Below are 25419 nucleotides of genomic sequence, written 5' to 3'. Positions count from 1 at the left end.
GTCTCAGTGTCAAACTCACCCTTTATTTTCTCAGAGACACCAGGGCTGGGACTCTGCGAACCACGTGGGATTCTAGGCCAACTCCTACTCTATAAAAAATATCTAACATTACTGGTTTGGAATGCTTGGTATTTGTTTATTTGTTTGCTTTTTTTTCTGGGATTTCCCCACATTGCCACTATTAGTGAGAGAAAACCAGGTATCTTAGTGTTATCTTCATATGAATGCTATAAAGACAAAATGGATAAATCAATAGGCATCTTTTCCCTTGTTTCCCCAAGTTGCTGGCCGAAATGGTTTATGCTGGTGCAGATTTTGAAACAGTTATTTAAAAATACTTTTTAACAATGGTCTAAGTAGTAATTCGATTCAACAGCTACAGCAATATGTCTCTGGTCTTTGTTTACTGACTTTCAGAATCCTTTAAGTGTTCTGTGTGTGACCAAAGCAGAAAAGCACTACAGCATAGAAACACTGAATCTTCATTATTTTTTTTTTTTGAGGAAGATTAGCCCAGAGCTAACATCCACCACCAATCCTCCTCTTTGCTGAGGAAGGTTGGCCCTGAGCTAACATCTGTGCCCATCTCCCTCTATTTTATATGTGGGACACCTACCACAGCATGGCTTGAGAAGCAGTGCATAGGTCTGCACCCGGGATTTGAACCAGCGAACCCTGGGCCACCAAAGCCGAGCAGACAAACTTAACTGCTATGCCACAGGGCTGGCCCCTCTGGTTGTATTTTAGTTGCAACAAAGTCTTTCTGAATCCTGCTATTGCAGATAGTCAACCAAAAAAAGAAAAGTGCCAATGATTACAGAAGTGGGATGGGTGAGTCTGATTCCTACAGGTTAATACTGCATTTCACGGGTTCACTGAAGTTCAGGGAACCTTTCAAGGACATTTATGCAGCACAGAACATATTTGTTGTGCCTTTTTGGTGAAGTTTCAGAAGAGTTTTATGATGAAATAGAATATGTGTTTGTTCAACCCTGCAGATCCCCAGCCACTCAAAGAAATAAAAGACAAAATGATTGTCGAAAAAATTTGTAATACGTGAGAAAGGGTCAATATCTCTAATATACAAAGAGCCACAGACTGATAATGAAAAGAAACAACCCAATAGAAAAATTGGTAAAGGATATTGCATAGCAATCCATATAAGAGAAAATGCAAATATGAAAATATTTTCAACATAGTCAAGGAAATGAAAGCAATAATGAGATGATACTTTTGCCCATCATATTAACAAAACCTAAACAGAGGGGTAATATTCAGTGCTGGTGAGGATGCAGGGAAACGGTGGCCACTGCTGGGAAGAGTATGAACGGCTTGAATCCATTCAGAACATAATCTGACAATGTCTACCCAAACTAAAATGAAATCTTTTGACCTAGTCATGTAACTTTTGGGGGAATCTATCCCATAGGGAAAAAACGCACTTGTATATAAGATATGTGTACTCTGAAGTTTCAGGTAGCATTGTTTAAGGGGATGAAAAATTGGAAGCAATATGGGAGTGGTTTAATAATTATGGTACATCCATACTTGGAATATTATGTAGTTATTGAGAAGCAGCCCTGGAGGAATGCCCATCAAGTATTTACTGAGGAAAGCAAGTTTCCGAGTAATATGCACACTATACTCCCACCACTCCCTGCAAACTGGGGATATGGGTTTGTATATGTTTGGGCAGGAACAAGGCTATAGAAGGACACAAACCAGGGCAGTTCACAATGGCTACTTCAGGGAGCAGACGGAGGTGGGGGGAGATTATGAGCTCACTCTTTATATGTCTTTGGATAGTATCTCCTTATTACCATTATTACTTAACTATTTTTTTCTTTTTCTTTTTTTTTTTTTTTGAGGAAGATTGGCCCTGAGCTAACATCTGCTGCCAATCCTCCTCTATTTTGTAGGTGGGACACCTGCCACAGCATGGCTTGACAAGCGGTGCATAGGTCTGCATCCAGGATCTGAACCTGCGAAGCCTGGGCCGCCGAAGTGGAACGTGCAAACTTAACTCCTGCACCACTGGGCTGGCCCCTACTTAATTATTTTTAATTTAAAAAAGAGAATAGTCTTAGAGGTCATGAAAGCCCAAATCTGAAGAATGTTCAGGCAGGAAAGGAAGTGAATAGAGAGCCTCTCAGTCTCAAAACATCGAAATATGGCTATTTCTGTCCATGTCCCCATTTCAAAATATCACCCTTCGACTCTTTATAGGCTAGAGGTTTGCTGCAAAAGCATGGGACCTGTTAACATCAGCTCGATAACCACTAGTAAGGAAAGTTCAAACCCCTCACCAGGCTGTGTCACCATCAGAAGTGTCACTGCAGCCTGAAGGGTCTCGGAGACAAGGCTTGTCCCATTAGTTCTGCTATTGCTAAAAGTCCTTGAGTAAGAAGGACATGCTACCTTCTTTGAACCTCAGTTTAACAAGTGAGATTCTAATACTCGTTTATATCCAAAAGCTTAAATTGGACTCGAGCACGTGTTATCTTCAATATGTCTGCATTCTTAACAGTTTGGTGACAAGCAGAGGAGAGAAAAACCAAATGGCCTGTTTAATTATTTAGGTCAGTGTAATGGAAAAAACTCAGTTTTTTCCTTTCTATGTGAGGAAGAACTGGTTCTTTCCTACAGAGTGTCTCCTTTATCTTCAGAGAACACTTCATTTCTGACACTTCTGGCCACCAAATGTTGGGGCGAGGGGATGTTTCCCCACAACAAGCAATCTCTGACACCAGCTCTGACACCTACAATTTAGCTCAATTCTGACACTACCTACCCAGAGATAGCGTCAGATCTCATAGGCAGGGCTCAGTCCCATAAGACTGCTCTCCCCACCCCCACTTCAGACGCCATGCACAAGCCCAGGGTTTTTTTTTGTTTTTTTTTTTTTAAGATTGGCACCTGAGCTAACATCTGTGGCCAATCTTTTGTTTTCTTCTTCTTCTCCCCAAAGCCCCCCAGTACAAAGTTGTAGATTCTAGCTGTGAGTGTGTCTGGTAGTCTTATGGGGGACGCCACTTCAGCATGGCCTGATGAGCGGTGCCATGTCTGCGCCCAGGATCCGAACCAGTGAAACCCCCGGCTGCCGCAGTGGAGCGCACAAACTTAACTACTTGGCCACGGGGCCAGCCCCATAAGCCCAGGTTATCAACTATGTTTCTGACCAACTGGCTACAGACTAGAGGTTCTAATGACTCCCTCTTCAGGTTTGATTAATTTGCTAGAGCAGCTCACAGAACTCAAAAAACACTTACTTATGATTATCAGTTTACTAAAGGATGTGATAAAGGATACAGATGAACAGCCAGATGAAGAGATATACAGGGTGAGGTCTGGGGGGTCCAGAGCACAAGAGCTTCTGTCCCCTCAGAGTTGGGGTGCATCACCCTCCTGGTATGGGTGTGTTCACCCAATCTGGAAGCTGTCTGAACCCCGTACTTTTGGGATTTTTGATGTAGGCCGGCCTATTTTTTTTTTGGTGAGGAAGATTGGCCCTGAGCTAACCCCTGTTGCCAATCTTCCTCTTTTTGCTTGAGGAATATTGTCCCTGAGCTAACATCTGTGCCAATCTTCCTCTACTTTACTTGTGGGTTGCTGCCACAACATGGCTTGATGAGTGGTGTAGGTCCGTGCCAGGGATCTGAACCAGTGAACCCCGGGCAGCCAAAGTGGAGTGCATGAACTTAACCACTACACGACCAGCCAGTCCCTCAGCCCCTCTTTTCTATTTTTAATGAAAATGCTGGTTGTGACCCCTCCATTAAACTCAGGACTCGCTGATGGGTCATGGTCTGCCGTTTGAGAAACACTGCTTTAGGACATGCATTTGGCAGATGACATTATAAGGTAGAGGAAAATCAGCAGAAGCCGGCAGTCAGGTTTTTGCCTTTTCTGGCAAGTCTGTAGAAAATCGTTTCTTTCTGTTTCTCTCTCCCTCTCCCTGACTCCTTCCCTTCCCTTCCCATGCCTCCTCCCCACCCCTCGTGGACGAGCCCTCTGGGAAGCCTCTGGGATCTGCCCTACACAATCGCAAAAGCTTAAAGGAAAAGATTCGCAGGCAGGTTTTTTCCCCTAGTAAGTGTGTACTTTAGTGGGGGTGGGGCAGAGCAAGCACTGAAGAAATGATTCTCCGCTGAGATGGTCAGTAAAGTCACATGTCCCCGGACACTCGGGTCAGCTGGCTTCTCACTGTGTGATCCCTGGAGAACTGCAACAGAGCTTTTTGTGGATACTCTTTGGAGGAGTTGTCCCTCCGCCTCTCCACCCCCTGGACAAGCCAGCAGCCTCCAAACAAGCAATGAGGAGCTTTAGCAGCTTTGCCGTGAAGGCCAGAGGGACACAGCCGCCAGCTGCGTTTTTCCTCTTCACTGCTACCCGCCCCCACTTTAAAAAAAATACTTTATTGGGGAGAAATTTCACTGCTTCCTTTCACAGAAGTTTCAGCTGGAAAAGATAGTTGTAGCAGTGTTGTTGTCTCTGCCCATCCCCACCCCCAGCCCCGACTTCACTCCCAGCAGATGGCCCCACCGGGGTGCCGCAACCCTTTGGCCACACGGGGGAGCCAGAGGTTGGCAGGCAACAGGCAGCTGAGAGCGGGGAGGCCCTTTCTTTCCTCTGGGGTCTTTAAGTTGTGATATTAATGTGAGCGTGGAGCTGCCAGAGCCGCTATCACCCACAGTGTGGAGGAAGCTTTCTGAGGTGGAAGAAAAAAATGAGAAAAAACACACTGAGGGCAAAGAGTCAAGAGTCCTGAGCACACTGTGTACTTGGATCCACTGCCCTTGAGGCTGGAATCACCTCCTCTTCTCTCTCTCTTTTTTGCCTAAGATAGTCTGAAGTGAGTTTCTAAACTTGCAACAGAAAGAGTTCTGACTACAGGAGTCAAAATCACTCCCGGAGTTCCAGAAGTTGCTCCTCTGGTCAGACACCAAGCGAACAGCTTGCGAGAGAAGGAAACCAGCTGGAGAGGGGCGTCTGGAGGCACCTATTCCTTCAACTAGACTTCCTTTTTGTTAGCACGAGTTTGATGATGTTTACTCCACAGGACTGTTGTGAGGCTTAAACAAGGCAAAATGTATCAAAAGGGCAATAATGTAAAATAATGTGGGGTATAATTGTGAAGTATGATTTGATCTGGCAAATGAGTGTTTTCTCTTCTACAGACATGCTGAGAATATGTTGTCCTTCCAATGCGAAGAGAGTTTATAAGACAATGCCGCTCAAACAGGAAAACTCCCGTGACTGGCACCTAAGCTAACGTCTGTTGCCAATCTTCTTTTTTTTCTCTTCTTCTCCCCAGAGGCCCCCAGTACACAGTTGTAGATTCTAGTGGTAGGTCCTTCTGGTTGTGCACTTTACGTAATCTTTACAAGTAGGGTATGCTACTTTCATCACACAGGGGTGGAAACTGAGGCTCAGAGCATTGGTTCTCCGTTGGGGTGATTTTCCCCCCAGGGGATATTTAGCAATGCCTGGAGACATTTTTGACTTTCACGACTGGGAGGTGGGTGCCAGTGGCATCTAGTGTGCAGAGGCCAGCGATGCTGTTAAACATCTTCTAACACACAGGGCAGCCCCCCAGCAAAGAATTATCCGGCTCAAAATGTCACTAGTGCTGAGGCTAAGAAACCTGGGCTTAGAGAGAACTCAGTCAACCTGGCTAACGAACTCACATTCTTTTTTTTTTTTTTCCTGCTTTTTCTCCCCAAATCCCCTCAGTACATAGTTGTATATTTTAGCTGTGGGTCCTTCTAGTTGTGGCACGTGGGACGCCACCTAAACATGGCCTAATGAGCGGTGCCATGTCCGCGCCCAGGATCCAAACTAGCGAAACCCTGGGCTGCTGAAGTGGAGTGTACGAGCTTAACCACTCGGCCAAGAGGCCGGCCCTGAAACTCACATTCTTAAATGCTATGCTACAGTCTCTAATGGGGACACAGACACGCGCACATATGTGCGCATATGTGCACACACGCTCACTCATATATGCATGCACCCACACGCTCCCATATGCACACACGTACACACATGCACTGCCCCCCACACCCCCGACACACACTCAGACGGTGGGTTTGAGTGTTCAGCATTATAGTCCTTCCAGATCCTGAGGCTCCCTGCTCAGCCACTGCTAACAAAAAGCAGGGCAGGGACCCTCCGAGGTCAGTAAAATCGGTCCACAGATCCTGAGGAGTTGTCTGGAAGACTGCCGCAGGCTTCGCCTTTGAGGAGCAGCAGGCCACAGAGCAGGCTGAGGATGTTTGGTTATTACCATCCTTGTGCAGTGAGAGGAGCCTGTCAGTCCAGGATGTCTTCCAGAAATCTGTGCCACTGACCTTGTTCCAGATGAGGACAGGGGTTGGGATTCCGATGACCTCACAGCTCAAGTACACCTGGGCGCCAGTGACATTCCAGATGTCCTTGGGGGGTGTCACGATGGAAGGACCTACAAGAGAGGGCACAAAGCCAAATACAACTTTTTCAACAGACTTGAACATTCATCAGCATGCTAGGGAGTAAATACTTGATCGTGTCTGAAGCAAATTTCAAAAACCAGACTGGCTTCCCCCTGCCACCAGCATAGTGGTGAGCTATGCTTTGGGAATACACACAGCTAGACAAACAAATAAAAGCAACTAGGAAAACAAATTATTGTTTACAAAATTTTCTTCTCTCTCAAATCATGCTTTTAATTAAATGAGTTTTAATTTACCAGCTGTTTTGCATTATCTGGGACTTTCCAATTAATACAGTGAAATTTTAGTTCCAAAATGCTTAACATTTTTTTTTGTTTGCCTGTACTTGTACGGGGGGGCGGGGAGCAAGCAACCACTCCTTGTGTAATGAAAAAAAACTCTAAGAAGATATTTGAAAACGTGTGGAGCACCCAGAAAAGACAGCCGTCCCTGCCTCCAGCATCTTAGTATCTAAGATTGACAAGTTGATGCTGAAAAGGCAGGGATGGTCACTTTCATCGAATAGAGAAATGTGGAGTGCTCTGTGCCCGGCGAGACTGGAAGGAGACACCTTGAACAGAAGTGGCGTGGGTGTCAAGGAAGAAGGTGGAAGGGTCCTTCTCCCAGCACAGGCTGCGGGAGGCAGTGGGTGCAAGAGAAGCAGGGACAGGTCTAGCAGTGACTAGGGCTCCCAGGACAGGGCTCTGTCCCAGGGTTCTCAGTGTCCAGGTCCCCGCCAGGGGGCACTGGCAAGTGGGGGCCCCTGTCAAGGCACTGCTGAACAGCATCACTAGGTATGGCACCACCCAGGGAGAGCCTAGAGTGCCACCTTGCTGTCCCCCCAATTCTGGATCACATCCCTAGGCCTTCTCTATCATCTCTGTCCATTACAAAGGTCCTTACTTAGAACCAACATCAATGGTGTGCCTTTTTGTTACCAAAGAGGTCCCAGGGTTGGCAAACTCTGGCTCATGGGCCAAATCTGGCCTGCCACTTGTTTTTGCATGGCTTGTGAGAGGTCTCAGCATTTTTTTTTTTTTTTTGAGGAAGATTAGCCCTGAGCTAACATCTACTGCCAATCCTCCTCTTTTTGCTGAGGAAGACCGGCCCTGAGCTAACATCCATGTGCATCTTCCTCTACTTTATATGTGGGACACCTACCACATCATGGCTTGCCAAGCGGTGCCATGTCTGCACCCGGGATCGGAACTGGAGAACCCCGGGCCACCGAAGCGGAACGTGCGCACTTAACCGCTGTGCCACCGGGCCAGTCCCAAAATAAGGATATTTCATGATGTGATAATTATAAGAGGTTCACATTTCAGTGTCCATAAAATAAAGTTTTATCGGAACACAGCCACACCGAGTTGGGCAGTTGTGGCTGAGACTGCATGGCCTAAAACACTTACAGTTTGGCCCTTTACAGCAGCACTGATCCCTGCTCTAACCACCTGAGGGCTGACCAACACCCACATAAGATATTCAACTCTTTACACATTACCCAGACTCATGCAAGTAAACCCACTAGATGATCGCCGGTCCAGCTCTGAAACTCAACACTTTAGAAGCCAACAGAGATGGAAAGAGCTGGGTTGCTTACTGCTCCTTTCTGTTGAGGGGACAGCCCCCCAACATCGGCAGTAGAAGAGTCACACACACCTACTTTAGTGGGTGGTAATTAGAATTTCACCTCTGCTAATTCTGAATGCTGGGTTTCAGGCATTCAGGGCTTTCAGAGAGAGAGACCAGGGACAGTGCCCAGACGAGGGGAGTAGAGCTAAGAGCCTGCCCAGCCCCGCTTTGTGACAGTACACTATTCCAGAACCAAACCCAGCCTGTAGTCAATGCTCAACACCATTTCTAGAATGAACGAATGAATTATTCCCTCTCAATTTCAGCTCTTCACTCCCTTGGGTTTTCCAGCCCTAATAAAATGTCTAACTGCAGGGTCATCTTGCATCACAGTCCTGGGAAAGGGACAACCTTCCCTTTAGGCCAGGAAAATTTTCTGGCATAATCAGCATTCAAAGGACATGAAGTCTCCCCTTTTGCAACAGGCTATTTCCAGCACACTATTAATTTCTTGAAACAGAAAGGAAATGACCCCAGCATGTAAGATTTTTCCCACTCATCTAAAGTATTTAGAAGCTGATTTTAAAAATCCCTTGGGGCATTTTAATTTTTTTTCCTTGTAAGAATGTGCCAAACAATCAAAGTTTTGAAAGCTCTAAATATATTTTGTGCTTCCTTCCCTCTAAACCATAGGTCTGAAGAGGAAGCGTCAATCTTGGCCAGGGGTCTCGGCTTTGCTGCTGCAAACGTGGATGTGGTAAGCATGGCCATGCTGTGTTTATGTGTGTTTCTGGCTCTGTCTCCGACGCTTCCTAGTCTGACCACAACGATACGGGACCCGGCACAGGGCTGGGCTGGGTCACCCCAGCTATTCCAGGCTTCCCCCAGGGCCCTGGGACCCCAAGGGCTTGGCCACTACAGAACCGGATCTGGCTGGACTTTGAACTCCTTTCGCTCACCTCTCTGAGGGCCTCCCTGTGGCTCTGTCCTCCTTCCCACACACGGACTTGGCAGGATGACCTCAAAGCTCAGGGGATCTCACGGGATTGTTCTGAGAAGAATACACCAGTGTTCAGAGAATTGGAGGGGCTCGGGAACCAAGCTGCCTCTCACGCATCAAAACCACACAAGGAATGCAAGACTGTTTTATTGGGAGGGCTGGGCGTCTCAGGCTTGCAAAACACCACTTATTTTAACTTGCATCCGTCTGCCTGTATGTAGCAGAGGCATCCGTCTTTGGCAGGGGACAGGTTCGGGAGGGCACATGGAAGAATTCCAGCCTGAGTTTCTGTCACAGATCTTGAAGATATGCTATGGATTCTTCCTACGGCATAATTTTAACACCAAGATATTTGTATCCAATTTATCAAATTTTTCTTTTATGATTAGTGCTTTTTGTGTCCTGTTAAAGATCTGGTTTCTTCTACAAACATTGTGGTTTTACCATTCACATTTAGGTTTGTGGTCCATCTTGAATTAATTTTTGTGTATGATATGAAGTAGAGGTCAAAGTTCACCCCCCCTCCCACCCCTAAAGGCCATCCAATTGCTTTGGCATCATTTGTTGAAAAGACCATCATTCTCCCACTGAATCATAATGGTGCCTTTGTGGTAAATCCACTGACCATGTATGTATGAGTCTATTTCGGGATTCTCTATCCTGTTCCATTGGTCTATGTGTCTAGCCTTGCACCAACAGCCATGGTACAATTTAGAATTAAGTGTGTTAAAGCTGAAGCACTGCATAGAGGGCAGATCCATTGTATCCATCTCTCTCCAATCTATTCCTTACTCCAAGAGGCTGAACATTTCAGGAGGAGCAAGAATTCTTTAAAAGCATCTGAACTCAAGAATACTTCGAATGAGAGCCATTACCAGGGGGTTCAAGATTAGGCAAATCCTGCGGTGGGTTCCTCTTTCTCTCTTCCAACCCTTGGAATACACATAAAACCTTAGGTGAATAGGCTGAGTCAAGATTTGAACTATTCTAAGAACACGATGATTTTGTTAATGCTGCTACTGGGCTATTCCTAGAATTCTACACAATTTCCATACCACAAAAACCTGTACTACTCCCTGGCTCCTGCTGACTTGATGGGGAGGAGGGGCCAGAAGGACCTGTTTGCTGCATGACATTTACAAAACTCCTTGGCTATTTCAAATGTCCTTGAACAAATGTTGGATTCAGTAACACAATGAAAAGTTTAATAAACAATATCTAAACTGGAAAGTGCTCACCTATAGAATGGCCTTTTGGTTTTGATATGTAGTCTCTCACGAAGTAAAGTCAGATTAGTGAATTATTAGACTAATATCCAAGTGATCAACTGATCTCCTAGAGTAGGTGGGGGTGGGCTGGCTTTAACCCAACTTCCTGGGTTGGAAGAATCCATGGTTTCAGATTTCTCCTGCTAACTTTGTTCAGTGCTGATACCCGCTGGGTCACCTGCCTACTATACTCCACACTCACTGGTCTGGAAATTCCCTCAGAATATGTAGAGGGAATGGAGAAACTCTTAATAAAGGGAGAACACAGCAGCACTATAGAAAGATGAGTGATGACACATGGTGAGAAAGAATAAGAAAGGGGCTTAATGGTGACCCACAGAGACACCAAGTGGACAAGTCTTGTATGGAAGCGAAGAGATGGTAAAAATATTTTGGACTAATACAATGGTAGACCCAGTAATGGTGCATTCCCCTCCCCCACTCTGAAGAACCATCATCCCACATATTCTATTGATAAGCATTTTCACTGCCCACAATCATCTTGGATAGCAGTCTATCATGTAATTCGATTCCTGAAGGTTCTGTTCTACTTCAGGAGAGCGCTCAGCAAAAATGACTCTTTACCAAATAACTTCTAACTCTTTCCACTCTGCCTTTTCTCCAAGAAGGCCAAAGCAAATCCAGAATTTATTTCTATTTTTAAGTATAAAAGAACTTTTAATTTCCTCTGAGCTCGATTTCAGGCAGAAAGTTCAAATTCAGTTTTCGAGGCCAGGCCAGGGGTTACAACATTGCCATCTAGATCATGCTGTGTTTGGATTCCATTCAAAACAAGCCTTGGAATAGTTAAATGTATAGGACACACACCAGGATGGGTTCAATTATTTATTTACCCTTGCCTTTGTTCCAGTAAGGACTTCAGGCTGCTCAAACATCTGTCTAGCAAACATCCTGGACATAGAATAACTGGCTGCCCACTGCCTCTCTCCTCCCCTTCCCCACCCTGGGCAACTCCAGGCAGAAACCAAGCCAGCTACAGCGCTGCCCAGCGGCTGGTGTGAGAAGGTCCATCTCAGGGCTTTCCTCACTGCAGACTCATCCCTATCTTTCTGTCTCAGATGACCGTCCCAAACCAGGCTCCTCCATTTTCCTTTCTTACCTTTCTCAACTCTGTTCTCATTCAATCTCTCTTGACCTTTCTCAGTTCTCTAAATTCATTTTCTTGCTCCTTATTTTTTCATAACTCTTGCCTAGTAACTTTAGATGGTCTCTTCTTTTTAATCACTGCTTGAAGGGAAAGAGGAAGAAGAAGGAAGGGAGGAGGTAAAGGAGAAGAAAGAAAAAAATGACATGAAGGAAGACAGCCAGATCCTAAATGAAGGTATAACAAGGAAGAAGAGAGTTCTAAGTCTAGAAGAAAACTGAAATTCAATTTAATGAATCAGTGTCACCTTAAAAGCACCTAGAAGGAGTTAGAAGTCCACCTAAGTCTATATCTTCCTCCTCAGCCCCCTCTTTTTTCAAGTTCTAGACAAATGACCCACAGACTACCAGATTAGGAATATCTGATGATAACCTAGAAATAGCTATGTTCTGAGAAACCACTAAAGATACAGAAAAGGAAGAATGGTCAATGGATGGATTTAAATTTGGAATATTTCAATTTGATTCTGAAGAAGCTAAGAAGGATAATTCTCATAAAACACACAAACGTCATGAGAAGACCCTGAAATGGAATTAATTTGAATCTGACCAGCAACTCATTCAAGCTGATTTTACATAAAGCTGTAGTAGAGAGGACAGAGTTAAAATCTGCTAGCCTATAAAAAGCATGGGGATAACGTAAAAGAAGCATGTGAACAATTTCCTAGTCTCTTAGAGAGCACAAAGCACTCTGGAGACATGACCTGAGATGTCCTCACCATGTTGCCATTAAAAAAACAAAGAACAAAGACACTTGGGGACAGACACTTGGCTCTGGATCCTTGTCCACCACTTACAGCCAAGAGACCGTGCACAAGCCACTTATCCATTGTTATAGAAGAAGAAACAGGGCAGGTCTGAGGATCTTCTCTTTGGGCTTGGAAGTGAACGTACCTATCCTGAATGTGTCCCAGAGCACAGTCATAGGGCATCTTTGACGTCTATGAAGTTTTGAGGTTCTACTGTCTGGCTCTAGAGCTCTCTACCCCTGCAAATCAGTCCAGTGTACCTCCCCACCTACCTAAAGGCAATGTACGCAACTCATAACAAAGTTCACTCTCCCAGCAATTAAAAAAAAAAAAAGAGCTTATAAAGGCACCAGCCATTACCTAGTTAGCCAATTTTTTAATCTGAAAGAGCTGCATAGAAGATGTTAGGATAGGTCATGTTTTGGAGCTGAATATACTCCACTGAGCCTGGTCAAAAGTCAAATTCTCCCCAATAGTCAAATTGTGTCCAATTTTGTTCACATCACATTCAACCACATTTTTTTTCTTTTTTGCTTCATTGCCTTCTTCATTTTCCCCATCATCTCTGCCATTTTTACCCTGCGAATGTACTCTTGTTTTTTACTTCTACCCAAACTCATTCTCTACTCCTGGTAATCCATGCTAATTACCATTTTCCGAACCTCTGCTTATGCTGATGTACCTACTCACCTGGGATGTCCTCCTTCCTCTCATCTATCATCTGTGCCCTACCCTTTATTTGAAGTTCTAAGGCTGAAGTTTCATTACCCTTTTGACATTTTTTTACAGCTCCAGTTCCCACTTATTTCTTCTCTGAAATCCTGATGGGTTCAGCGTTGGTGCCACATAGCTTAGTGCGTCATTGTTCTCCAACACTATGCCCAGCAGGGCTAACTGAAGATGCCAGTGTCCTGATAGAGTCAGAACTGAGCCAGAAGGTCTGGAATCAGATGTTCTTCGTGCTCACTGGAAGGAGGGACAGCCCAGATCGTATGCAGTGGGTAAAGGGCAGCAGTAATATCAGAACATAACATGATCAGCCATACAGAACTGAGAAGATAGCCACTGTCTTGAAAACGCGCCAGCATACACGTTGCCAAGGTACCTGAGGTATCTAACGAAAGTGGTGCTACAGCCACCTCTTATTTACGCTGGCAAATTGCTCATCTTGATTTTTCTTCAATCCTCCCCTTCACTTTCTTTTGCCATAAGCAATGTGTCTTGGCTCCTGCCCACTCACCAACAAATCTGTATATAATCAGGGGATGCAAATTAACTTGAACATATTTTAGTCAAGCAAATCCCAATGAGAAGGGTAGGTCTGCCGGCGGGAAAGGATTATCAATCATCCTCATATCAAAAACAGGGTTTCTGCAATATGCTGGGTTCTATTATTCACACTATAGCTCTCACTGAGTACTTATTAACACGGCTAAGACAGCCGACAACAAAGCTTTCTCCAAGTTATGGCAGATTTGCAAACCACATTCATCTTGTCTCTTGATGCTGGGCCCTGAAATAGTTCTACAGAGTATGTGCATTCATACCAAAAAAGGAGGGTTTATGAAAAAAGTGAGATACCACGTACAGAGATAAAGAATTGAGACAACTTGGCATAAATCCCCAGACTGGATTCCGATAACACATTACATGGAAAAGGACCAAACAAAAGTACAAAATGGGAAAAGAATAGTAGGAAGGCACTATGGCCAAGAGGGGGAAGGGGATGAAACACGTGGAAACTTCCTGATATTAAATAAGGGGAAGCAGTCACCGTATGGCTAATTAAAGAGCAGAGCTATCTGCCAAGGCAGGTCGTTTTGGGAACTTCCAGAGGTGGAGTGATGTAGCAGCTGACCCTCTGTATGGGAATCTGGTACAGTCTCAAGGGTATCAGCTGAAGACAGTAAAGGCAGGAGAAAAAAGTACTAAATCTTAAACAGCAGAGGCCAGACTTAATTTCAGGGTTTTAGTTTAAGGCAAAGTCATCTGGTCATGGAAGCTGTTAGCCATTTACACTTTAGTATGAATGAAGATCCAAAAGTTTATAATGATGGAGCCCTGCCAACAATTGCTGGGGGCAGAAGTGTATAAGAACTGCTTCCTCTCCTTCAGATATAATTTACCGAGGTGGGATGGGGGAGGTTTAACACACTCAGGCTGAGAATAAAACACTGGGGAGGTAACAGACTACACTGAGTTTGGAGCATGGACTTTGGAATCAGGAATTCTGCTCTACCACTTCTGAGTTATGTGACATTGCACAAGTTATTTAACATCTCTCAGTTTATTCATCTGTGAAATGGGATAATAATGTCTAAGTCATTAGATTATCAGAAATATCAGAAATGAGAGACAGCAATTAGCATAGTGCCTGGCATGGGGTAAACATTCAGTATTAGCTATTGCTTCTGTTTCAAAGTAAATTCCTTATGACTGGAGCTGATGACCTTGCTTATTCAGAGAACAGAGACAGCACGTCACTTGGACGTAGGGTGGCTGGGAAAGGAGATGGCCTCTGAGCAGGCCCTGAAGTTCAGAAGTAGGACTTCCGTCAAGGAAGGTTCCCACCTTCAGGGACCTGCCTGCACACAGATGTGGAGGCAGAAAACACCAGCCCGCTGGAGGAACAGCGAGCACCCCAGGCTGGCCTGGGAGAGCGTTGTACAGAAGGAGAGGAGCTGAGATCTGGGTGTGGGGCACAGCAGGAGGTGGAGGAGGTGCGGCTTTATGGTCCAGTGTGTGTCTGAATGTCGGAGGGACACGGTTTAAAGGGCATTTCAGCGGATGGTTTTGGAGGCCTTTGCAGCAGGACTGGGACAGGGTGGGGGTGAGGGGCCTAAATCAAGGTTGTAGCAGTGAGAACAGAGAGGAAAGGGGCAGACTTGAGAGATTATTCAGGAAGAACTACCACCCCCCAGTAACTGACTGATGTGAGGAAGACGGGAATGAGTCAAAAGGCCTGGGCAAGAGAAGACTGCTACCCCATGAACAGGGCAGGGATGTCACGCTGAGGAAGGCACTGGATTGGAAAATGGAGAAGGATGCATTGGACCTAGATTTGCTGCATTTGAGGTATCACCTGGGCACTGAGGGGGGACTACACCCCACGGAGGGAGGGCAAAGGATAGACTGGGGGGACCAGTGATGCCAAGGTTAACACTGTCTAGTTTCCATTTTAGCCCTGGGAAGGCTAGGCAGGTTCCTTTGTATGGAAGGAAGACAGCTTTGGCTCTCCCTCCCACGGGCAGCTTCTCTGGAAGGAATTCCATCAGCTCACTGCCGACCATCCTCCCCATCCCCACCCCACCCTGGTCAAGGCAGAGAAGCAGACAGCTAAGGCAGTGCTAGGCCACCAGCCACTTATTTGCAGGGGTGGTCCATCTGAAAGCTTGTCGTCCACTATGACACAGCCTTGGTGACGGCATACACAGGTCCTGTGGATTACATTTCCTGACTCCTAGTCACCTCTGGGTTAATACGATACCCATGTTGACTCCAATCTTTGATGCTGAAAATCTTCCTAGAGTGTATTAGTCTATTTTTTCTGTAACAGACATCATGGTATTTAGATATCTTTCTATGACGACTGTGAATCTTGCATTGTCTCAAATGATCACCATAAGTTTGAACTGACCATGGAACAGAAACAGAAACAGAAATTTGCTTCTTACAATTTGTTGCTTGCAAACAGATCTCTGACTGTTTTCTTATTCCTTCCCCCTAACTTGTATGGGTCTGGCACAAGAAAGAGTAGGGTATTGACCAAGGGTCTGACTCCACGGCGTGATTCCCATGCAGAAGTGATTCTGGTGTATGTGGTCTGGGGTCCTCCCTGGAGGAAGCCTGCATTAGGTAAAGTAAATCCATGAAGGACTTAAAGCCAAGTTCAGAGGTGTAAGTGCAGTGATCACTCTGGGAGCATGTGGTGCATGAGTGCACCTGGGCTGTGTCAGCAACACTGCCAGGGGATGAGCTCACCCATCCAGCAGAGCTCCCACCAAGTCGGAACACCTAAACTACCGTCACTACACCAGACTGACTGATGTCCGCACCAGTTAAATTAGCGGGCTAGGTTTTTATTTGCTTTGAGCTATGGAAGAACTGACTTTATATGGAGTACCTTCATGAGGGAAACGCCCTAGTTATGCGAGTGTATCTTGCTCATATTAATATCGCCTTGGCAATACTTTTTTTCCACATTTCAAGGCCTGTCCTGACTGGATTATGACTCACCTTAAATTCAGTGTATTAAAGTTCTGGGTCACTTTTTCCTACTCCACAAGCACTGAACTAGGTGGAGAAGTTTCCACAGGAAGGCAGTTCTTGCCACCTGAGTCTGGGATTCTTAGAAACCTAGATGGTGGGTTCCCCAGGATGCTTCATCTTTGAGTCCCTACCCATACCCGCCCCCAAACACCCCCCAGTGCCTGGCATCATCAGACATTAGGAACTGAGCTGTAAGGGGATGTCTTACCCACCCTCAAAGCTTAGTCTCTGACCATCGGCCCTGTGCTGACCACAAGGGTCGCAGTGTGAGCAGTCCCTAAGAACTAGATATTCTTGAACCCTGCTCCTGGGGGGAAAGACGTGAGGGACTCCCACATCCTCCTTCGACTTCAGGAGAGTTGGACTTGCTAAACCTAGCACCTAGAACCTTCTGGAAGCTGAAGAAGGCTGAGGTCTGAACGCCCAGGCGGCCCTGGGAGGACACTACCATGGGGCCAGTTCTGCTCTCCCCGTCCTCTAGACGGTCAGGTCAAGGAGCTTCCCACCCGGGGTCTTCAGTAGAGACCCAAGTTCTCCAGCTCCCTGAGGACTAGATAAGCCTTCAGTGCCACTCTCCGTCCAAGGAAGAGATTTAACTACATTCTTTAAGTCCCAGCGCATCCCTCAGGCCGGGCTGGCAGCTCTGGGAGCGGCCTGCAGGAACCGACAATACAGCCTAGGGTCACTCTTTTAGACTACGACTTATCAAAAAAGAGTAGATTTGTTCAGTCTCCAGAAGGTTATGCAGGTTGGACAAGATCTTGCAGAGGGGCGTCTGCAGGAGTAAGAGGCACCAGGAACACAGTCAGTGGGGCAAGCGCCAGCCACCAGGACCTGGCCTCTAAGACGGATTCTGTCTTGCAGCTTCTCATCCAGTGGGTGTCAATCCTGGCTGCACAGGAGGCTCCCCTGGGAGCGTGTAACTAGCACCCAGGCCTGGGCTGTACTCCCAGAGTTTCTCATCGGTCTGGGTGTGGAGTCCGGCATTGGCATTTAAAGAAAATCCCTAGATAGAACCACTCAGTTAAAACACGGCTTCCAAGCAGGAGACACTCAGATGATGAGGAAGACAGGAAGGCGGAAAGTGAGAGAGGAGGAGAGGAGGACAGAGTTGAAGACATCAAGCTCCCAAGTCTTTTCAAGGAGTGGTCACGGATACCTGGGAGGTACAAGTGTTCAAGGAGATGAGAGAAGTCCAGGCAGCCGGCTCTGGGTGAAGGGTACAGAAACCTGCCAACAACACCACCACTTCACTGTTGTTATTGTTCCAAGCCATGGGAGGATGGTTGGCAGTGTCTGACTTCCCCCCTTTGTCAGAAGCTTTGAGTTGCTCCTGCTCTCAGAGTCCTAGCAGTTCTTCTCTGTGCTGTTTCCCATTTTCCTAAAATAAAGCATTTGGTTCACATCCCCATCCCTTTAATTCCTATCCTTAATGGCAGCGCACAGAGAGGGCTCTGCCTCAGGAGTTTGCGGGTCCGTCCTGGTTAAAATCCCACTAAATTGGGACCCCTTCCCTTTGCTCATTTCGGGTCAGAGGCCTCTCTGTGAAGAGTCCAGGAGCAGGATGAAATACAAGGGATGTGTGGGTGAGGAAACAGCCCCAGGGCCTGGCATTGTTACTTGGTGATGTTTTTGCCCTCCAGGCCGCGGCCTCCTCTCACTTAGAACTCTCACGGTTCCAGTTGCCTTCTTGGCTGACAACCCCAGACGTTAATCAGCCGCGCATAACAGCTGCCCTGTTCCTTCTCAGTTTTTCCCTCTTCCCCTTGTGCCCTCGGGTTATTTTCTGTACTCCTTTGTGATGTCCCTGGACTTGAAAGCTCTCAGCTATTTACCCCAAGTCTCGTCCTTTGTTTATCTCTGCTCCGCTCTCAGATTTCCTTCCTGCTTCCTAGTAGGATTTAGCATTTCTTCTCCCACGTTCTGCATTTTCTAGTGCTGTCCCTTCCCTAAGGCTCCAACTGGAACACTGCCTTTATTTTGTGGGCTAATTCTTCTTGTACGTGTCTCAGCACACACACACACACACACACACACACACAGCCTCTGTACCTGTGCTGCGGTGTACCTGCTTTGTGAACCACTGGGAAGGTAGTGGGTGTTCCAGTACAATCACGGGACATTCTTTCTGAGTGCGGAGAGGAAATTCACATCATAGAAGGTGCTAGATGTGGGTACAGTGGACCATCTGGGTTCGGAAGAGCTAGACTCTTCAAGGAGGCTCAGAAGTGCCAAACAATACTACTCTAAAAACTAGGGAAATGGGTATATGTCTCTGATCACGGGGTAGGAGGACCTATCTAGAGGAGACTGGGGGATTTTGAATAAGGATTTTGTATTTTCATTAGCGAGGCAAGTCATGCTGGCTTTTATTGGGTGAGGGACAACCTGGAGCCCATCCTCTTGGGTGTGAAATATGAGAAATGGGAACAATGCAAAGGAAAGTTATGCCAACGCGCAGCGGAGTAGTTACCCTAGAAGAAGGGATCCTGGGGGCAGGGGAATGCCCTTCGCTGTTCTTACTGGTATTTAGAGGACTAGACATCTTTACTTTGGCACTTTATTTTTAGGCAGTGATTATTTTTCTGCGATTAGTGGTGCTCCCTTTTGTGTGTGTCTGTGTGCTTTGTTTTCCTTGAGTTGTTAATTCTTTTTACAGTGCAGGAAAAAACAAGGAAAGGGGTATTCATGTTTCAATAGTAGACTGGGAGTTAAAGGTGAGGACATTGCATCTGTACAAGGACTGGGGGCAACTACACGCAAAGTCTCCTGGGGGTGAGGTGAGCATCAGGGAGAATCCTGGGCTGTGGAGAACCCTCCCTTCCGTCCGCAGGTGTTCTTTCTACAGCAGCCATCAGCTCCAGCCTTGGAGAACTTATTCTTTTGTTTAAGTAAAGGAAAATAATTTCCTCATAGAGCAGCTGCGATTTCAGATTTGGCACCTCTTCAGAGCAGCCATACATAAAAGTAGGAAGCCCGTTCTTCACAGACTGGGGGAGGAAATTGTCCTTGATCTTCCTGAAAGTGACGGGAAGCTACAGTTTATGCCTCCTCAGTCTTTGCCTTTTGGGGACATTCTCAGAGGTCTCTTGAGTGAATGTGTGACCTTTTAGGAGGCTGGGGGCTTCAAAGATGATGCTTGTTCACAAGAGGAATGACGACTGTTCTGCTTGTGGACCAGGGGGAAGAGTCAGAAAAGTAATCCAGGCTTACCTAGGCCATGGGAAAGGATTATGGTCTCTGAGTCTATAAATCAGTTAAACTGAAACTTTAAGAGAAAACCTCAAAGTAGACTCAAATAGAGAAAATAAGAACAAGGCTCTTGGGACAAGTATGGCGTCAGCTAATCAGGCAACCTGTCTCCAAATTTCCGCCCACATATCCATGGGAGCTTGGCTACTGTGAAAGCTGAGCGTCATGATCTCTGGGGCAGAGAGAGATTAATCCCAGTCACAGACAGTTCTGAGGGAATTTTTTTTTTTAAATAAGCAAGCAGCATTTTAACCTATGCAATAATAACGAGGAATAACAATTCCACAAATATTCCATAGTGTCAGCACTAGACAGCTTTCCCAACGTCATGTAATGTGCTCAAAAGACGGTTAAAGAATGGATCTTTCTGGAACATATTGATCATCAGATGTAAAACTGGGCTAGTCAGAGGTTGAAGTCCTGATAATTAGGGGGTATCAAAAGAAAAATGTCATCTATTCATCATTAACTTTAATATTCACCCCTGTCATTAGAGCACTAACTTCTATTGCCTAGTTGAATTTATTCTTTAAGGGGAAATGCTATAAAAGTTGAGAAGATCCACAAGGATATTAACTAAATCAAATTTCAGCATTGCACGGCACTAAGCAGGTAAAAACATAGAGTGGGTTAATTCATTCAGGTCCTCCAAGAACTACATGCTGGGCTGGGTGATGTGAGGGATGGAAAGATGCTGGGGTTGGACTCCTACCTGCTATGGGTTTACAATCCAGGAAGTGCAGACAAATATACAAGTATATAAACAATTATAATATGAATAGTGTGACTGGGCCTATGATATAAATATAAAAAATATTCTGACTGAGTAGGTCAGAACTGAATTCACAGAAGAGGACACAGGCCTTTAAAAGTTAATGACGGTGGGTGGGGTAGGTAAGGAAATTCCAGGCAAGGGGATCTGCATGCTCAAAGAGGTGAGATCCCACTTGCAGGTATAGGGGAGGAAGACATTTCCTCTACCCACTGGGGGTTCTTCTGGCTAGAGAACGAATTAAATTCACATGAGACAGAATAACAGGAGAAAATTAAACAAAGCTTTATAACATGTATACATAGGAGAGGCTCAGGCAATCTGAGCAACTCACTGCAATGGCCGAAGCCACCACCTTAAATATCATCCTCAGCTAAACACAAAGGAGGATGTTGGCGCTAGGGGAGTCAGTTACAGGAGGTTACCAGACAAGTACAGTAAAAAAGGGTCAGGTTATTATGCAGATTTAAGTCCTTGCCTTCTGCATTGACAAGAGTTTCTAGAGATAAGGTCATTCCTCCTTCCTGGTACAGAGAGGCAGACACCTTTACAGATGGAGATTTCCTTTACAATGTAAATGTTACCTAACACAGGGTAAGTAAACTCTGCTTTTCAGAGTTTCTTTCCTGTCTGCAGTTCATTAAAAGTAACCAGCCCCAAATAATCCTCATGCCAAAGAGACATATCTTGGGGTGGCCAATTCCCATCCCCCACACAGGAAAAATAATACTTTATAGGCTTTATACCACACAAAGATTTTTTACATCCACTACTTCATTTTGACTTTCCCAACAATCTTGTGAGCTAAGCTAGTCAATTTACAGATAAAGAAACTGAGGTTCGGTGAGGTTAAGTGTCTCAATGCAAAGTCCCCTAGACTAGGAGTAGTGTGGCCGGGACATGAATGTCGGTTTTCTGAGTCCAAACCCAGAGTTTTCTCTTGGCTACTGTGCTGCCTCTCCACAAAATCCAGTATGGCTGAAGTGTTCTGTCTTGCTTTGTTTTGTTGCGGGGTGAGATGTTTGGAAAGAAGGAGAAGAAATTTTGAGAAGTGGAGGCTAGACTAGATTGCAGAGGTTTTCAATGTCAAGCCAAGAAGATTAGTTATGTCTACAAGTTATCATGACGAAAAGAAAAGCAAGAGAATAAAGACATTAATATATTTTAGAGAAAAGGTCACACAATTGCCAGAATCATAAATAGAAGTCATGGCTCACCATTCACACTCTGGCCTGAATCACAACAGAGGTGTTATCTAACCGGTTCCCGGTAAGTAGTCTGGACTTGCAACCCCAAATGGGCGAGAATTATCCTCCTTATACTGAACACTGGGCAGATGTTAACCCTACTGTGACCACATGGCTGGGGGCCTACTCCCATCTTAGAATAAAACAATGCGAGAACTCTAGCCTTTTTTACTGGATTTTAATGGTTTCAATGAATGTTTAATGTGAAAATCAGTATTTGAAAATATCCTTCATGTTTTGTCTTGCAAATCATTAAGAAGACGCCGTATTTTTAGAAAGTACCTTATACGGGCAGGAATCTTATGAGAACTTGAAAAGTCAACGTTAACACGTAGTAAACATTCCTGGGCAAAGTCATGCAATCCTTGTATTCGTGAAAATGTTTTCTCTCTGGGATTAGATGTTTTAGATACATTTTTATCTCAAGAAAAATTTTTCAGCTGCCAGAAAGGAGATAAGGGTCCTAAATGAATACATTTACTATAAAATCCAGGATAAATAAGATGGCCCTGAGTATCTTCTCAGCCTCATTTCTTGCCACGTGAACTCTGAGCTCCAGCCACAATGAACTTCTCGTGTTCCTCAAATGCATCCTGCTCTCCCTAGCCCCTAGCCTTAGCACATACCATTCCTTTTTCTGGAACATTCCCCCCATTTCCCATTCCTCCCCACCTTTGCCTGGTTAACTCCTAGATATCCTTTAGGTCTCAGTTTAGTTATCTTAGTTATCTTTAGTTATCTCCTTATCCCTTAGCCACCCCTCCATTTAGAATGAGGGCCTCCTTCTCGGTTCTTATATGGCTCTCTACATTTACCTTTATCACAGCACTTTCACAATGCATTGTAACTGTGTCTGCACGCCCCACTGGACTGTGGGCTCAATGCTGGTAAGGACCCACCAATTTATTCTCTCTGGTTCTTTTCTGTGTCCCAATGCCTATCACTGCGTAGATGATCAACAAACTGCTGAGTAGCTGAGTGAACCAGTGCTACTACCAAAATATCCACCAGGTTTAGTATTTTCACAAGAAGGTTCAAATAGCAAGAGTTTAGGAAACATTCCAAGAAACTGGCTCGCTTTGTTGTTGATTATAAAAAAGACTTTGCGGGGCTCGCTCGCTATAACTACTTTTATTTCACAGTTTGTACAAAGGCCTGGTTTACCATTTGGGAAAGGTTAAAGTGCAGAGACTTTGATTAACTGTGGCCTATTTAAAAACTGGTCCTCAGCTGTTCACAGGTACAAACAGGTCAATGTTTAGGTGTGCTCTTCTTATGTTCCTGACTTAGCTACTCAACTAGAGCAGTAAATGGTCAGAGTTGCTGATTCTGTACTTTTACACTTGTACTTATGTAGATCATATGTTAAAAATGTATATTGGGGCTGGCCCTGTGGCCATGTGGTTAAATTCGTGCGCTTCGCTTCAGCGGCCTGGGGTTTCACTGGTTCGGATCCTGAGCGCGGACATGGCACGGCTTGTCAGGCCATGTTGAGGTGGCATCCCACATGCCACAACTAGAAGGACCCACAACTAAGATATACAACTATGTACCAGGGGGATTTGGGGAGGAAAATAAAGCAGAGAAGAAAAAAAAAAAAGGAGATTGGCAACAGTTGTTAGCTCAGGCCCCAATTTTTAAGGGAAAAAAAAGCATAAAAAAAGTAGCAGTTCCATTTAAACATTTAGATAAAACTCAAGAGACAAAAGATAAAGACCTACTCTAGAGCAAAATGCTGCCTTATTAGTCAACTTATAAGATTTAAAAATTGGGAGTTATGGGTCAAAGTTTCTGGGAGAACCAGAGTGAAGTTTGGGGCAACTACTTAAAAACACAAAAGTGTGAGTCCATGTTGACAAGCAATAACAACGTATCGGAAAAGACTGATTTAAAAGCAAACCAGCAAAGCCTAAGCCCCAGTTACCCAAAGATGTTAAAAACATTTATATGAGGATTTAAGTGAAAACGGTCAACTTAAAAATCTGTTTCCAAACGTGAAGGGAGAATTGCTGATTCCACACGTAGAGGGAAGGCTCCAGCTGAGGACCAGGCCCTTTCTAGAGAGATTGTGACAGGAGACAGTACTGAGATTCTCCTCTTGTGGTAAATGAATCCTTCCCTATTAATACTTTCATAATCTTAAATTATCATATAGTCAATGAACTTCAGATTTAGAAGGACTCTAAGATCCATTTTATCCAAATTCTCATTTTACAGATGAGGCTTGGGGGGATGGTAAACATTTGCCTAAGATCACTCCTGGATGCTGGCAGAAAAGAACTCGAACTATATGAATTCATCTCCTTGCACTTTATCAGTAACACAGAAAAATCATTATCTGTTCTCAATCAGTTGGCTACCATTTAAACAGTGTGAAACTGAGAGGTTAGAAAGGCACAGGGCCATGAAGCATCCACAGCTACACTTCCCAGGCAGATGGGCAGCCCACAGTTTAGTTGTGGGAGTATTCCTAATTCGCATGAATGGAAGATAAACAAACAAGATAAGGCTGCCTCCAGGAAAGTAATTCCCCCAATTCCCCTAAGCTTTGGATTTGGAAAACTGGACACTGCTCTGAAATTTGGGAACATCATGAATGATACTGGGCAGAACTCCCTGAACGACCTCAGCCCACGCACGGAGGCTTGTCATGGTCCGGGTGCCGGCTCGCCCAAGGGCTATGGCTGAGGCAGAAAAACAAAGAAAAAAATCCTCCCCAAACATACACATAAGCAAAAATTATCTTCCTGTGTTCTCTGCCAAGAGAGCTGGAGCTAAAGAGACGAGTTTGAGACTCAGATTCATCCATCAAGACAAATAAACTCAGTCTACGGAGGTTAGGAGTGCAATTTAGGAAGTAAACACAAGTTCAGTTTTGGAACGAGGCTTTGGAGAAAACACAGAGGCCATTCCTGGAAGCTAACTCCATAGTGAAAACAGAAAAGGGATCTCTCTCATGGCATGGAGTTCTGGAAATGCCAACAGATGAAAACATTCAAAGGGGTAACTCCAGAGGAAAACAGCACCAAGATGTTAGGCCTCCTCCCATGTGGAGTCTGGGTTCTGAGCCAGCTCCTTGCTGAGCTGAAGGAGTATCTCTAGTGCAGAAGAGGGCACTGTTCAATTTCAGCAACAGCAAAGGAAAGTCTGTGTTAAAAAGTACTTCCTCCCATCAGGAGTGCAAAGCTCCTAGGCTGGCCTGGAGCATCCACCCTTGTTTGCTGGTCAAAGTCATGTCTTTACCTGTATCACTTCTCTGGTGTTGTCCCCCTGGCGTCCTCCCTCCCCTCCCTGCAGCCCCCATGCCAAGAATAGATGTGAGTTTATGTCCACTTTCTCTTTGTCTCCCAGCAACACTAGAGTATCTGGTCCAGGTGGTGTTCATCCCTTCTGCTGCATGGGTCTTCCATCCCCTTATCAAATCCCCTCTTTTTGGGAGAGCCTAATTCTGCTTCCCTTGAGTGTGGGCTGACTTCCTTCTAATAAATAGAATGTGGCAGAAGAGACAATGTGTGACTTCTGAGGCCAGGTCATTAAAGGAACTGCAGCTTCCTTCTTGCTTTTTCTTGGATGACCTGCTCTAGGAGCAGGCAGTTGCCATGTTATTAGGATGCTCAGGCAGTGCAATGGAGAGGTCCATGTGAGAGGAATTAAGCCCT

The 25419-nt window shown here is 45.2% G+C and overlaps 1 protein-coding gene across 1 annotated transcript in view; it reads right to left on the bottom strand.

The window, feature by feature from the left end:
- The window catches only part of IGFBP7 (insulin like growth factor binding protein 7), a 67432-nt gene that overhangs the window by 2979 nt on the left and 39034 nt on the right, over nt 1-25419 (bottom strand). The window contains exon 2 of the mRNA XM_014857837.3: nt 6348-6457. Coding sequence (XP_014713323.3) covers nt 6348-6457 — 110 coding nt within the window. The remainder of the gene's footprint in view (nt 1-6347; nt 6458-25419) is intronic.

This window comes from Equus asinus, chromosome 3 (assembly GCF_041296235.1).
Source record: "Equus asinus isolate D_3611 breed Donkey chromosome 3, EquAss-T2T_v2, whole genome shotgun sequence".
NCBI classification, from domain to species: Eukaryota; Metazoa; Chordata; class Mammalia; order Perissodactyla; family Equidae; genus Equus; species Equus asinus.
This window is presented reverse-complemented; position numbering and strand designations above follow the sequence as displayed.